General features: G+C 41.1%; 1 protein-coding gene across 2 annotated transcripts in view; it reads right to left on the bottom strand.

Moving 5' to 3' along the window:
- chtf18 (CTF18, chromosome transmission fidelity factor 18 homolog (S. cerevisiae)) overlaps nt 1-16471 on the bottom strand; it is a 103166-nt gene that overhangs the window by 34622 nt on the left and 52073 nt on the right. For both annotated transcript variants that reach the window (XM_048552554.2, XM_048552555.2), the window contains exons 17-18: nt 13712-13861; nt 2698-2828 (exon numbers count right to left, since the gene is read on the bottom strand). In XM_048552554.2, coding sequence (XP_048408511.2) covers nt 2698-2828; nt 13712-13861 — 281 coding nt within the window. The remainder of the gene's footprint in view (nt 1-2697; nt 2829-13711; nt 13862-16471) is intronic.

The raw sequence follows: 16471 nt of genomic DNA, 5'->3' as shown, positions 1-16471 counted from the left end.
AGAAAAGAAAATGAAAGTAGCCATCAATCTAACCAAGAACATCAAAGTACTGGTGTAGAGACGACCTTAAACATTCATACCTTTCACGAGCAACACAGAATAGCGACAATGTGTACCATGTACAAGATGCAATGCAGTAACTCACCTCATCAACAGCACCTTCCAAAGACATGGCTTCTACACCAAGAAAGACAAGGGCAACAGATGCCTGGAACATCACCTTCTGTCAGCTCCCCTCCAAGCCATACACCTATATTTTCATTCCTTCCGTGTCACTAGATCAAAATCCTTGACCTCACATCCTAATGAAATTGTGGGAGCACCTCCGTCACAACAACTACCACGATTCAAGAAAGCAGTTCACATGGACCTTCATGTGGAGAATGGCAACAAATTTTGGCCTAGTCAGTCAGCGACACCTACATCACATGAAAAGAACAATAAAATCAAGCTGAGGCACACTACATGCTGTGGCTCTGATCTGGTCAATGGAGGAAAACAAACAAGAGTTGGATTTTAATTTAATGGTTGGGAAAGTGAATTGTCAGTCAATTTGAAACACTGAAAAGATCTTACAGAAAAAGAAACATTACAGGTTCAGATCAAACTCTAGGCCTCTAAGATCTCAAAAGAGTAGCACAGCAAATGCAGATGGTGGTACTCCTTTGCAAGTTCCAAGGCACACATCATTCTGACTTGGAACTGTACTGCTGTCCTTCACTGTCATTGGGTCAAAATCCTGGAACTCCATTTCCTAACTACACTGTGAATGTCCCTACACAACAAGATTTCAACAGTCTGAAATGGCAGCTTTTTTTCAAACATCTTCCCAAGAACAAATGAATGCTGTCTTGGCCAGTGATGCAAGACATCCCAGGAACTAATAAAACAGAAAAGCTGTGTTGTGTAAGGAAGAACAAGAGGAACTATGTCAGGTGATGATCAGGTCTAATTTCGATGTTCTCTGCAACTCAATTAGAAACATTCATAAGGATAGATCACTTCAGTGAAATGGTTGTAAGATGCCTCATCATGACCTTCAGTAGAAGAAAGAATAAAACTAGTCCAATGCGGTGATTCAACCAAGAAATAATTTTAGTGTTCTTCTGCACACTTCAGGAGATAATTTGTTTTCTGACTTCCTATCACTCACTGTGCAATCATCAACTCCTACCAAAACAGCTCCCAATTTTTAGTGAAGGCAGCCAGGGTTTCTGATGCATTCACAACCATGATAGGATGGTCTTCCAAACACGAGCACAACTGAGATTTAGATGACATTGATAAACAGTTTGTACCTTCTCTCACTGTTGATATTATCTAACAGCTCTTGAAAGGTTGCTCAGTATTGCACTCTTGACAACATCTTATTTGGATTGATCAAGCTGTCTCAAAAAACTGAAAAGTTTAGGTCCTATGCATTAGTTACTAATATTATTGCCGAAGGTAACCAAGCACAATGTGGCCTCTGCAAACTCCCCCAAAGCTTACACTACAACTTTAACCAAACTCTCCATAAAAATCGAGCACGTTCACTTTCTGTCAGTTTCTCAGAGTTACAAACCGAATATATCAATGACGTGTCAGGTTCTCCCCTTCCGTGTTTCCGTTATGACCCCTCTTCTGGGTGGCATTGCGCTTGCGATCACTTTGACAATTCATTCTCACACAAAGCTGAACAAATAAATTCCCCTCACCTTAAACCCATGCCTTCTAGTTTTGGATTGTCCCCCCCCACTGGGCAGAACTACAGGATTTAGTATACAGTCCAACCATCTTCAGTTGCTTCATCAATGACCTTCCCTCCATAAGGTGAGAAGTGGAAATGTTTGCTGACATTTGCACAGTACTAAGTACCATTCAAATTCTCAGGTACTGACGTAGTCAGCTTTCATATGCAGCGAGACTTAGATAGCATTCAGTCTTGGGCTAATAAGTGGCAATTAACAGTCACATCACACAAGTGCTGAGCATTGACCATATTCAGAGAACTTCACCATCTTCCTTTGACATTGAATGGGATTATCACCACCAAATCTGACAGTATCAAAATCGTGGGAGTTACCATCGACAAGAAATGGAACTGGACCAGCCAAATAAATGTAGCTCTGATAGCAGCTTAAACAAAGAGAATTCTGAGGCAAATACTTCACCTTGTGTCTTCAAAGCCTGTCCACCATCTACAGAGCACATATCAGGACTGTGATGAAGTACACTTTACTGGTCGAGATGAGTACAGCTCCAACAACACACAAGAATGTGAACACTGTCCAAGAATAAGGGCCCAGTTTATTAGCACCTACTCACCATCATAAACATTCACTCCCTCAATCAACAATGTCCAGTAGAAGGATTTACAGTTGACAATGCAAACTGCAGCAACTCGCCAAGATGAAATGGATCAAATTCCAGCAATGCTGAGCGAGTGTATTGCACAAGATGCTCACTACAATCTTAAGGACAGTTAGAGATGGGCAAGAAATGCTAGAATTGCTGGCAAAATGCTCATCATATGAAAAAATGAAAGGAAACACGTAACTTAAGAGAAACATTTAAACTCCAGGTTTTCTCATGGAACAAATCCAATTTTAGATCAGCCTTACTAGTATACTCAGGGTATATACAAAAGAATTGGAGTTTTTAATCTCTACAATATAAACAAAGGAACATTAAGAAGAAATTAGAAACAGCACTTACGGGTCCAGCAGGTAGACATATTGCCCGTCTGGAGTCCGCTCCTGGTGATAAGTGAGGTTGTAGGACAGCATGGCACCAATCAGGTCAGCTAGCTGTTGCTTCTCCTTGGCACTGTACAGCTGGGTGTTTACCTGTAATAAATGGTTTACAATTCCTGTCATTATGAGGTTCTTAGCTATTGAAGAAAAAAATTATTGAAAACTTGTCATTTGAAACTTTTGACTACAACCAAATAACCCAGAATAACTGCTTACAGCAAGTGCACTCCCTTAGGTGATTTCCGAATAATACATCACATTTATCTGGAAGTTCGTCCTTCGTACTATCATTAGTCTCTGCATTATTTGTTATTCCTACATATCTCATTGTATCCAACTCCGCCCGCCTCTTTATTCATTAATAGGCATTTTCAAACTGTAACAACAACGAATACACCTAGAATGTTACATTCTAATCAGCTTATGGTACTTATCCTTCAATAGCATCAGCTCAAAAACCTTCAGCAAATCATTCTTTGTCAATTTTTTTTTGTTTGCCGATTTGTAGCAAACATCTACATGTTTTCTTACTTCAGGTTTCAAGATGGCTTTTGAACATTTCTTACAATGTTGTTTGACCAGTGACAGCAAATATTCTACTCATAAGCCCAATAACATTATGGCATTTCCATCTGGAGATTTAATGGCTTTTCTCCCCCCAACCGATATTGAAATAATTCCACAGAAGCCAGTGTCCTGTCACCAAGTCACGCTTTATGTGCAGTACAGTACACAGTACGTGTAATCTGACCGACTAGCTTAGGGCCAGTCCCAAGAGTAAGCAGAATCTCTGAGATTCCAGTCTATATCTGTCAGTCAGGGTTCCCTGGCCCAGGTTAATAGCCCAAATCAGGGATCTCATACTCAATGACATCCAATCTTGTTCCAATCATTGTTAACAAAGAAGACACTTGCAATCACTTCATATTATGAGACTATACAAAAATCAAAACTACAGTACTACCTTAATTTCCGTATTAATTCTGCTAGACATTTTTTTGCCAAACCTCTAGTCAGTGATTCCAAAAATTGGCACCATTGGCACACAAGCCAGAAATTCTGCTTTGCCCGGAGCAGAGAAAATACTCTGATGTTAAATCTTCCAGTCAATAAAGAGCAGACAGGTCCTGTTTAAACAGTTTGCATTACAATCAAAGAATTAAGCCTGCAGCCACAATGTTGCCCCAAGAGACACTAAATGGATCTACACACTAGTCTTCAGTTATTCATCTCTTTCTTCTTTTTTCTTAGAATTATTTTCTTTAAATAAAATGTTCTTTGAGAAAAAATACTAAGAGCTTTAGAGGGTAACTTTCAGAAATAGTGTTAAGCACACACAGAGTGGCATCGCAAAATACCAGACATTTAAATGAGAGTTTTCTCTTCAGCCCTTGGGGTCAAATAGGTTTAAATGGAGTTTTTAACAGTTTTGCTTTTGTTACCCTTCTCAGTTTTGGGATGAACTTGTACTTGGAGATATTTTTAGTTTGAAGGTCGTAGCTACTGTCTCAATAGATTCCATTTTGTACTTGCCCACTGACATTTTCTGCAAAATCACCCCATGACACCAGCGAAGGAGCAGGTAAACAACCTCGCTCAAATGTTCTAATTTAAAATGAGCAGCAGCTTAGATCAGCGAAAACACTTTGAAACTTGCACCACCAATTTCAACATCGCTGAGTATAGTGTCTTTAGTGCTTGCTTATGTGGGGCAGAAACAACTCTTGTCGCTCAAAGAACCTTGAAATAGTAGGTGGGCTTATCAAGAGGTTTCAGTTATAATTCCCAAAGCGATTTTTAAGTGTCAACTGTGCATTATTAAAAAAAAAAGAGTTCAGCACTGGCAGTATGATCAAAGAACAATGCGACACAGGAACAGGCTGTTTGGCCCTCCAAATCTGCACAGGCTTATTTTGCTCTTTCATACTAAAACTGTCTTCACTTACAGGATCGATATCCCTCTACTCCCTTTCTATTCATGAATTCAGCCATGTGCTATTTTGAATGCTGCTACTCTGTCTGCGTGCACCACTACCTCTGGTAGTGTGTTCCAGGCACTCACCACACTATGAAAAACCTGCCTCATACATCTCTTAAACTGCACTCCCCCACCCGACTCCCACTCCAACACCTTGAACCCGTATCTTCTAGTAATTGAATCCTCCACCCACAGAAAAAGCCTCTCAATTTCCACTGTATTCAACCATTCACAATCTTATAACCTTCTATCAGGTCACCCCTCTATCTCTCTGTGTTTTAGTGAAAACAAACCAAGTCTATTCAGAGATAATGGGAACTGCAGATGCTGGACAATTCCAAGATAATAAAATGTGAGGCTGGATGAACACAGCAGGCCAAGCAGCATCTCAGGAGCTCAAAAGCTGACGTTTCGGGCCTAGACCCTTCATCAGAGAGGGGGATGGGGAGAGGGAACTGGAATAAATAGGGAGAGAGGGGGAGGCGGACCGAAGATGGAGAGTAAAGAAGATAGGTGGGGAGAGTATAGGTGGGGAGGTAGGGAGGGGATAGGTCAGTCCAGGGAAGACGGACAGGTCAAGGAGGTGGGATGAGGTTAGTAGGTAGATGGGGGTGTGGCTTGGGGTGGGAGGAAGGGATGGGTGAGAGGAAGAACCGGTTAGGGAGGCAGAGACAGGTTGGACTGGTTTTGGGATGCAGTGGTTGGAGGAACAGCAACTCATACCTTGGTTGCAGGAACAGCAACTCATATTCCGCCTGGGAACCCTGCAGCCATATGGTATCAATGTGGACTTCACCAGTTTCAAAATCTCCCCTTCCCCTACTGCATCCCAGCCCAGTTCGTCCCCTCCCCACACTGCACCACACAACCAGCCCAGCTCTTTCCCCCCTCCACCCACTGCATCCAGTCCAACCTGTCTCTGCCTCCCTAACCGGTTCTTCCTCTCACCCATCCCTTCCTCCCACCCCAAGCCGCACCCCCATCTACCTACTAACCTCATCCCACCTCCTTGACCTGTCCGTCTTCCCTGGACTGACCTATCCCCTCCCTACCTCCCCACCTATACTCTCTCCACCTATCTTCTTTACTCTCCATCTTCGGTCCGCCTCCCCCTCTCTCCCAATTTATTCCAGAACCCTCACCCCATCCCCCTCTCTGATGAAGGGTCTAGGCCCGAAACGTCAGCTTTTGTGCTCCTGAGATGCTGCTTGGCCTGCTGTGTTCATCCAGCCTCACATTTTATTATCTTGCAAGTCTATTCAGCCTTCCTTCATATCCCCGAAACCAGGCAACATCCTGGTAAACTGTTTTGGTACCCTATCCAAAGCAGTCACATCCTTCTGGTAATGGGCCAGCTTTTAGATGAAATATGAAACTGAGGCTCCACTTGCGGTTTCAGGAGAATACAAGAGATTCCAAGGCACTAATTCAAAGAACTGGGGCCTTTCTGCCTTGCAACCACCATCACTTAAAACAGGTTATCTACTCATTATCGTATTGCTGTTATGGGATTTGTGTGCATGCAAACTAAACAAAACAGTTTCTACACTTATAACAGTGGACACTCTTCAAAAGCAATCCAATGGCTCTGAGAGCTATGAGTTTTCATGAAAGACACTGCATAGATCAAGGTTGTTTTCTGAACTATGTTTAATGCTGATACACAGCACATAGGAAACCTGACTATGACTAATTTTCCAAAAAGGTACTTGTGAAATTCTAGAATATTTCATCCCACATTGATGCGAGTTGTGGAGGAGTTCAAGAAACTCAGTAAAGGACTGGCAGGAAACAAACATTGAGAAGGTCTGATCAAAAATGATCAATGAATGTAAAAGAAAGGAATCTGGGTTTATTTTCAGAGAACGTAGTCACAAAAATACTACAAAAACATTTCTCTCCTAAATTAGCACAAGGATACAGTTGGCGTTAATCATTTATCATATTCCCAGTCACTTCAAGGAAGAAACAAGTTTAAGAGTTTTGGTATCAAGATGGTTGAACAAAATGGTTTTTAAAAAACAGAGGAGATAAGGAAAATAGTGAGTAAAAAGGAAAGCACAGATGCACAACTGCAGAGAAAATAAGTAGGCCCAAGAAACAAAAACGTCAGCTACAAAAAACATGAGATTAAAGAAAAGGCCAGAAGTTAAGAGGGAGAGTGGCAGACAAAGACAAACATACAGGGAAGTCTAGATTTTTGAAAGATTTTCAAATTTTTGGGGAAATCTCAATTAAATGTATGTCAATTCAAACCTATTTTGGAAATATATTAGGTTAGAAATTTAGTGCTGCGTGAATCTTGCCACGAGCAGCTCTACCCATTTTATTTTTATTAAGTTAGTTAATTTCCTGACTTCACTGCTGCAGTTTGCAACCATCTTGCACCATTCGCAAAGTCATTTGGGGTGACCCAATTATGGGATTTTTCTAGGATGCTCCCAGTAAATCTATCGGTTAGTTTCCAGGTAATTCTAAAAAGCTTGCCTTCTCTCCCAGATCTTATCCACATGTATGGAATTCTTCATTTCTAAACTGTTAAAATGTCTCAAACGTGTTTGAGCATCAGCCCTTCTTTATTCCGCTCAACTTTATTTTTTTCCTGTCTACTTGTATTTTCAATGTCTATGGTTCTGTGTATACATCCTCCATGTCACTGCTCCCCATCTCAAAATTTTACAACCCCACAATCCTCCAAAATCATGGAATGGTGACATAAAGGAAGCCAAAACAGTTATAAAATTGCCCAAATTTTTCTCGGTGATTTCACAAAGCATATTAAATATATTTGAAATTCTTCCTTACTGAATTTACCTACTAAAATGATCAAATCCAACCAGAAGTTAAAGCTGACACATTGTCATGTCAAGTCTGCTCGCTACTTGCTGTTCACAGAATCAAAGCATTACTCTGTCAAGATGAAATTTCATTGCATTTTTATTCCCGTCTGAAATTCATTCATCCTTTCTCATTTTTCATTTCTCTTTGAAAACCAAGATCAGATTTTCACATTTCTCGATCTTTTTCCTCTTTTGAATTAAAGTCTTTCCATTTTCCCTGTTAGAATTCCATAAAATGCTGTTAATTAAATCATCTTTGGAGAAGCAAAGCATTTAAAATGAATCTGTAAATGTTATCTGTTACATAGATTAGATTTTGATCTGTATCAAATCAACTTGATCAGTCCTTGAAATACTGCAGCAGTATGAGTGGAAGTTTTTTGATGTCAGGACATAAAACAAATCCAGAGGATTTGAATAATCATTTACGACAAATTTGAGCATTAGAAAATGCTACAAAAGAATGCTACAATTCATACTGAATTAAGCTATTTGAGTATTTCTGAAAGAATTACAATAATGGAGAGAACACCAAACATTTGCCATCACCTTGAAAAGATGAGTCACATTCCAGTGTAATTCAGGGAAGAACACAGCAATTGTGTGTCTGCACAGAACCAATTTATGTGCATTCTTTAAGAATACCATTTAGTAACACGCACAGTGCTCAAGACATTTAAAAATGAACAGAAACTCCTTTCAGCATATCAGACTATGTAACAGCATAGCATACCTCTGAATTCAGAGGCTGAACAACAGATTAAGTGATTTTAAAGGCAAAAAGGCACTAATCATTTCGGTGACCCACAATCGCAGCAGAATGGTTCTACAAGTGATGAAAATCTATAATAAATCAGGAGTTGCCTTCATCAGAATTCATTTTATTTTTCGTTCAAGTCATAAATGATTCCCCAAGCTAAACAACAGAAAACAACAGCCAGAGTTCCTTTCTCATGACTATCATCAACTCATGCATAAAAATATAAGAGCAAGACACCCCACAAATAGTTGACTGATGCTCACTTCCCAGGCTCATACATGCACCCATGAGCTTGTCAATTTATACCATGTATGAGTGCAGACTTCATCATATGTATGTGTCATCTGGAAAAAGGTGGCGGTGGGGTAAATTTAGGAGATGAGGAGCTGAAAATCAAGGATCACAGTAACCTCAATCACTTCAAAAGGTATTAATGTCTGCTGAAACCACTGAAGAGAATCAAGGAGCAATTAAAAGAAAGCATATACATTTATGAGTGACAGAGCTTGCAGCACCACTTACTGGATAATAGAATACATCATGATCATATGCATGTCTTTTGAAATTTAAGATAATGAAAGGACCACCGTACTGGAGAGTTGTGGGGGAGAGCAGTAGAACAGGGATGGGGTAAAGCAAAAGCAGCTGTAATCAGGTCACAATAATTAGAAAATTTAAACCACTGCATTCACCTCCTCTCCAGAGGACCAGAATAATGTCCATTTCTTGTGCTTTACTTCCAGCTGGTAAAATGTAACTACACTGTTAAAAGCTGTAAATTATAGTTAGCTTTAAATTAGGGATCCAGATCAACAGAGATACCACTCTAATCCTGGGATACAGCAGTATGAGTGTTCCGTTGAAAAGACAGTAGTTCTTCTGTTGATAAACATACTAAGTAATTACTCCCCATTCTACAAAAGCCATTTCTTTCATAAAAACATTTGTCACTTTGTGCTTAAAGGAATATTTGTAACATGGTGAATATTTGGAGGAAGTAAGGAAGTAACTACTAGTGATCCCGACCTAGCAAGACACACAGGTCAAGCAGCTTATGACACAATGACCCTGAGTGTTAAATTGTATGCAGGATTACTACATTGGAAAGTATCCTCCGTTGGTAATACATGTCTGTGGTTTTAGATTGCTTCTTGTATATTACATCATGAAAGCTATTTAAGTCTTTCAATAAATTTCTGATTTTGACAGTGTTTCTTTGGGAGTACCATTTATACAGGTTTCAATGCAATTGTACTTAGAAACATAGCAAATAGGAGTAGATCACTCAGCCGATCAAACCTGCTCTGCCGTTTGATGGGATAGTTAACCTTCTACCTCAACACTATGTACACGTACTTGTGAAATCTCCATATTCCTTGACAGCTTTAATATCTGGACACAATAACATTTGGTGTTTGATGATTTCCTTCAATAAGTGCATGTTGTGAGCTTGAAGACCGTTTAAAGGTGAAACAGTGTGGCTTATTGTGTACCTAGCAAACACAGCCCACTGTACCTTTATATTCACTGATTTCATTCCATCAAATCCTATGCAATGAGTACCTATAGTCAGCCAGCACAGACAGCACCAGTAAAATGCACTGCAGTCAGTCCCTATGGAAATTTGAGATCTGCTGATAGCGTGGTGCAGAGAATCATTAACAGATTTGATGAAGACAGCAGGCATTCATTTTTATTGGAGCCTTTATGTACTGTGTAGAATGCTCCAAATTCTGGATGTCAGATGAATAGAGTCTAGTATAAGGCTGGTGGCCTTGTGTCACAGAGCATTGTGTCCTGAGTGAGAAGCTCAGAAGTGAGAAGTTGAGCCCCACCCCAAAGTTCACTGGTCAAGGAAGATATAATCAATCTGTTCGGTAGGTATGAGTGTCAATCTGCAAATCCTCCAACATGTACTAATGAGTGGGAGAGATTCTTGGTCACCTATGTGATGGAAAGAAAGCTGGAGCCTCGATCACCCACAGTCCTGTGCCACATGTAAGTGACGCATTTAACACTACATGTTGCCACAGCAACTCGGACTCAGTGATCTGTAAAACGTCATTATCACCAGTAAGGATTAGGGAAGTAGACACCTTTATAAAAACGTCCACTGTTTGTACATTATGAAATCAGGCAACCTCAGTTAATTAATATGTCAATCTTCCATCCCTCAAATCATTCATTCATTTATCCATGCCCATTCACTCTCAATTTCTGAAGTGCTTGATTCTTGTTGAGATTTAGGGGCAGCACGGTGGCTCAGTGGTTAGCACTGCAGCCTCACAGCGCCAGGGACCCGGGTTCGATTCCAGCCTCGGGTAACCGTCTGTGCGGAGTTTGCACATTCTCCCAGTGTCTGCGTGGGTTTTCTCCAGGTGCTTCGGTTTCCTCCCACAGTCCAAAGATGTGCAAGCTAGGTGGATCAGCCATGCTAAATTGTCGAAGTGTTCAGGGGTGTGTGGGTTATAGGGGGAATGGGCGTGAGTGGGATGCTCCAGGGCGGTATGGACCTGTTGGGCCGAAGGGCCTGTTTCCACACTGTAGGGAATCTAATCTAAATTTATTTTTAATACCAACTTGTTGGTATTCTCACTCCAATTGACCAGGAAGGGATAGCAGCAGTTAGCAGCATCATTGATATAAATGATGAGGTATGGTAAGTTTGCAGATGACATCAAAATAGGTGGTGTAGAGGTCCAGGTGCATAGTTCCTTGAAAGTGGAGTCGCCGGCGGAGTGGTAAAGGAAGTGTTTGGCGTGCTTGCCTTCATTGGTCAGAACAGTGAATATAGGAATTGGGGTGTCATGTTGCAGCTATACAAGGCATTGTTGAGGCCACTTTGAACACTGATTACAAATTCTGGTCGACTTTCTACAGAAAGAATGTTGTTAAACTCGAGAAGGTACAGAAAAGATTTAAGGAGGTTACTAGGATTGGAGCGTTTGAGTTATTACGAGAGGCGGAATAGGCTGAGGCTTCTTCCCCTGGAGTGTTGGATGCGGAAGGGTGACCTTAGAGGTTTATAAAATTATGGGGCGCATAGTTAGAGTGAATAGCCAAGGTCTTTTTCCTAGGGTAAGGAAGGCTAAAACTAAAGGGTTTAAAGGTTTAACTAAAGGTTTAAGGTGAGAATGGACCTGAGGTGTAGTTTTTTGATGTAGAAGGCGGTGTGTGTATGGAATGAAGTGCCAGAGAAAGTGGTGTAGGCAGGTACAATTACAGTATTTAAAAAGGCATCTGAATGGGTATATGAATAGAAAGTGTTTCAAGGGACATGGGCCAAATGCTGGCAAATAGGATTAGGTCAGATTGGGTTGTTTGGTCAGTGTGGACAAGTTAGACCAAAAGGGTCCATTTCCATGCTGTATAGCTCTATAACAGATTATTTGGCTAGCTGTTCTGTTCTTGTCTTCACACACAATGCTGAACATGGGACAGCACTCAGGAGTAAGAATCCAGCCTAATGTTATTACATGCGCTTTTCCTTGTCTTTAGCTAAAAATGAATGTGGGTTCATCCCTTGGCATTTTTCTTTAGAACAGGAATGTATTTTGGAATATTCCCATAAATATGTCATTGCTTCTGTATTGATCTATCCCATAACTTAGTTTCCCAGTGTATTTCAGCCAACTCAACTATTGCCTATTTTAGCTTAAGATACTAGTCAGAGAACCATTCCTCTCACTTTGAAATGGAATGCAAACTTCAGTCAAAATATGGACACTGCTACCTAGGGGTGTCTTTACTCAGATCATTAATTAGTTCTCTCACATCACACAATACCAAGTCTGGTATAACCTGCTCCTGGGTTAACTGCTTCGAACAGCATGTTCTGGAACCATCTCAAAAGCATTTTTCGAACTTGTCACCCAATCTGATTTCACCAGGTTATTTGTAGATTAAAATCACCAACAATTATTGCTGTTAAAGTAGGTGCAAAAGCAGCAAGCCAATGGTAATGATTGCTCAAAAGATTTGGGCATTAGATTCCCAACAAGTTTCTATCAGCAACAAAGAAATTATCAGAATTGAAGTCATATTTCCGTTGGTGCTTTTTAGTTTAGCTTTAGGCTTTACAGCAAAACTCAAGCATAACAGAACTAGAGCATCTGGTCTATATTACTGTTTATGTTCCACATAAATCTCCTCCTATCGTTTGACATCCTGCCCTATTTACCAACGTTCTAAACTTTTCCTCCCTTGTGTACCTAGCTAACTTTCCTTTAAATAATTCTAGTCAAGTAAACTACTCCATGTGATAATAAGTTCCACAACTGAACCACGCCCTGGATAAATATTTATCTCCTGACTTCTTTATTGTATCATCAGTGAATCTTTTACATTTATGACCTCTTGCTTTGGACACTTCTACAGGCAATATCTTCTCTGCATTTAGCATATCAAACAACTGCATTATTTTAAAGGGAACCTCTCAAACTTCTTAAAAAGAATTTTGCAAATGACAGTGACAAACTCACTCCAATATGATAAATGATGTTTGCCAACATCCAAGAAATGAACAACAATGTCCACATATGCATAACCACATTTACATAATAGCTCTTCTTTTATGTAAAATATACTTCTGTTATTCGGTAGCTTTGATCAACTGAACCAAATCAGGAATGAAACAGTTTGTAAGGCATCAGTGGCTGATCCAGACCTATTTGGTCCAGTGGTTAAGTACTGCTGCCTCACAGCACCAAAGGCCTGGGTTCAATTCCAGCCTTGGGTTGTGCAATCCCCCCCCACAGACATTCTCCCTGTGTCTGTTTGGGTTTCCTCTGGGTGCTCCACTTTGCTCCCACAGGCCAAAGATGTACAAGTTGGGAGGATTGGCTATGCTTATAAAAAAAATTGCCCTGTAGTGTTCCAAGGATGTGCAGGTCGGATGGGTTAGCCATGGTTAAAAACTCCTATAGGGGGATGGGAGGAGGGATGCTCTTCAGAGGGTGAGCACAGACTTAATAGGCCACTTTCTGCACTACAGGGATTCTACAATTGTATACCTAAAATTGGAAAAAGCAAGTCATAACATAGACTAATAAATCCTTACCACAACCAAAGTTTAAAAATACACCATGAACAGTTAATGAAGAACTGTTGGCTTGTTCAAAACTACCATTAAATTTAAACATGAGGGCAAATAGTTAAGAACAATTGTTCTTAAAATTACACTTCACCAGCTGGAACCAGAGAATCATGTAGCTTAAATGAAGCTCATGTGCCCAAATACACCGGCGTCAGTTTTTGAAAATACTACTCAATTAGTTCACTCAAGAGATGCCGTTCTCCATTGCCAGCAAATCTCTTCCTTCCAGACATTTGTGTGAAGGTTTGGTTCCCACCCAACTCAGGGACCATCTGAGAACATGTGCTATGTCTAGTAACTCACTGGTCGCAGTTTCGGAGAAAGGATGTCGAGCAGAAGACAGAGGATTTCTGACACGAGTGCTTGCAAAGTGATACGGCTGCGGATCGCCGGGCTGATTTCACCCACCATAGATGTCAGCAAGTTGTTCATGTGGGCAATCTTAGTTTGTGCCTGTACAACAGGAAACAAAACTGTGATTAAAAGTATACAATACATTACGCACTTACATAGAAAACAGTGAACAAGAGAGTGCCATTGTTCTAAAGTGGTGTAAAGATTGAATTACAAGAAAATTAAAAGGCTTTTGCACAGAAATTATAAAAACTTGACCCTCCCTGGCTAACTAAATGAGGCTTTCTTTTCAGAAAGCCAGGCTAAACGGTCCATGTTCATAAATAACTTATATGCTAGAGAAATGCACGAAAGCATATGTCACACATTAATAAAGGAAAATAAGCAGGGATTCTGTATTTCATTTCATGAACAGTTTGCCTCATCAATTTGAGGTACAGGCCCGCACTATGAACGTTCTCCATTGGAATAAAGTTTGTTCAGCACATGTGATTCTCTCTTTGCCAAGAAATGCTCGTACAATGAAGTGTACGGAACAGCTTCCAAAACTCAACTCCAAAGTATTCACAGGGCAAATCCCACTGAGGTTGTCAATCAGGTAGCAATGCTTTCTTCGTTAGTTTAGCTGACCTCTTGCCTATTTGTTTGCTTGTCTCAAACTCTAGGAAACAGAAACCCAGCCTAACAGCCATGCAGCTTTGCTCTGTGCTAGGTGACGAGGGTTGTTCTTTTAAACTCAATTTGGAACCTTTGCTCTCTGGCAAACAAGAGCAAAGTAATAAACTACTTCCAAAGATGAACCAGTTTCTCTGTATATAAATTTACATCTTTTGCCGACTCCTCCCTGTCTGTTCCGTCCTATTTTTCTTCCCTTGCTTACTTAGAACATAGAACAGTACAGCACAGAACAGGCCCTTCAGCCCACGATGTTGTGCCGACCATTGATCCTCATGTATGCACCCTCAAATTTCTGTGACCATATGCATGTCCAGCAGTCTCTTAAATGTCCCCAATGACCTTGCTTCCACAACTGCTGCTGGCAACGCATTCCATGCTCTCTCAACTCTCTGTGTAAAGAACCCGCCTCTGACATCCCCTCTATACTTTCCTCCAACCAGCTTAAAACTATGACCCCTCGTGTTAGCCTTTTCTGCCCTGAGAAATAGTCTCTGGCTATCAACTCTATCTATGCCACTCATTATCTTGTATATCTCAATTAGGTCCCCTCTCCTCCTCCTTTTCTCCAATGAAAAGAGTCTGAGCTCAGTCAACCTCTCTTCATAAGATAAGCCCTCCAGTCCAGGCAGCATCCTGGTAAACCTTCTCTGAACCCTCTCCAAAGCATCCACATCTTTCCTATAATAGGGTGACCAGAACTCGACGCAGTATTCCAAGTGCGGTCTAACCAAAGTTTTATAGAGCTGCAACAAGATCGCACGACTCTTAAACTCAATCCCCCTGTTAATGAAAGCCAAAACACCATAGGCTTTCTTAACAACCCTGTCCACTTGGGTGGCCATTTTAAGGGATCTATGTCTCTGCACACCAAGATCCCTCTGTTCCTCCACACTGCCAAGAATCCCATCCTTAATCCGGTACTCAGCTTTCAAATTCGACCTTCCAAAATGCATCACCTCGCATTTATCCAGGTTGAACTCCATCTGCCATCTCTCAGCCCATCTCTGCATCCTGTCAATGTCCCGCTGCAGCCTACAACAGCCCTCTATACTGTCAACGACACCTCCAACCTTCGTGTCATCTGCAAACTTGCTCACCCATCCTTCAATCCCCTCATCCAAGTCATTAATAAAAATTACAAACAGTAGAGGCCCAAGGAAAGAGCCCTGTGGAACACCACTCACCACTGACTTCCAGGCGGAATATTTTCCTTCTACTACCACTCGCTGTCTTCTGTTGGCCAGCCAATTCTATATGCAGACAACTAAGTTCCCCTGTATCCCATTCCTCCTGACCTTCTGAATGAGCCTACCATGGGGAACCTTATCAAATGCCTTGCTGAAGTCCATATACACCACATCCACAGCTCGACCCTCATCAACTTTTCTAGTCACATCCTCAAAGAACTCGAAAAGGTTTGTGAGGCATGACCTGCCCCCCTCAAAGCCGTGCTGACTGCATTTAATCAAGCCATGCTCTTCCAGGTGGTCATAAATCCTATCCCTCAGAATCCTTTCTAACACCTTGCAGACGACAGACGTGAGACTTACTGGTCTGTAATTGCCGGGGATTTCCCTATTTCCATTCTTGAAGGGAGGAATTACATTTGCCTCTCTCCAGTCCTCAGGTACGACTCCAGTGGAGAGCGAGGATGCAAAGATCTTCGCAAAAGGCGAAGCAATTGCATTTCTCATTTCCCAAAGCAGCCGAGGACAAATCTGGTCCGGGCCTGGCGACTTGTCAATCTTAATGTTTGACAAAATTTTCAGCACATCACCTTCCTCTATCTCTATCCATTCCAGCATGCACACCTGCTCTTCAAAGGTTTCATTCACTACAAAGTTTGTTTCTTTCGTAAAGACAGAAGCAAAAAAACTCATTTAGGGCTTCCCCTACCTCCTCAGACTCCACACACAAGTTCCCTATGTTATCCCTGATTAGCCCTACTCTTTCTTTGACCATTCTCTTATTCCTCACATAAGAGTGTAAAATGCCTTTGTGATCTCCCTAATCCGTTCTGCCAAGCCTTTC

Source organism: Stegostoma tigrinum, chromosome 23 (genome assembly GCF_030684315.1).
Source record: "Stegostoma tigrinum isolate sSteTig4 chromosome 23, sSteTig4.hap1, whole genome shotgun sequence".
Taxonomy (NCBI): Eukaryota; Metazoa; Chordata; class Chondrichthyes; order Orectolobiformes; family Stegostomatidae; genus Stegostoma; species Stegostoma tigrinum.
This window is presented reverse-complemented; position numbering and strand designations above follow the sequence as displayed.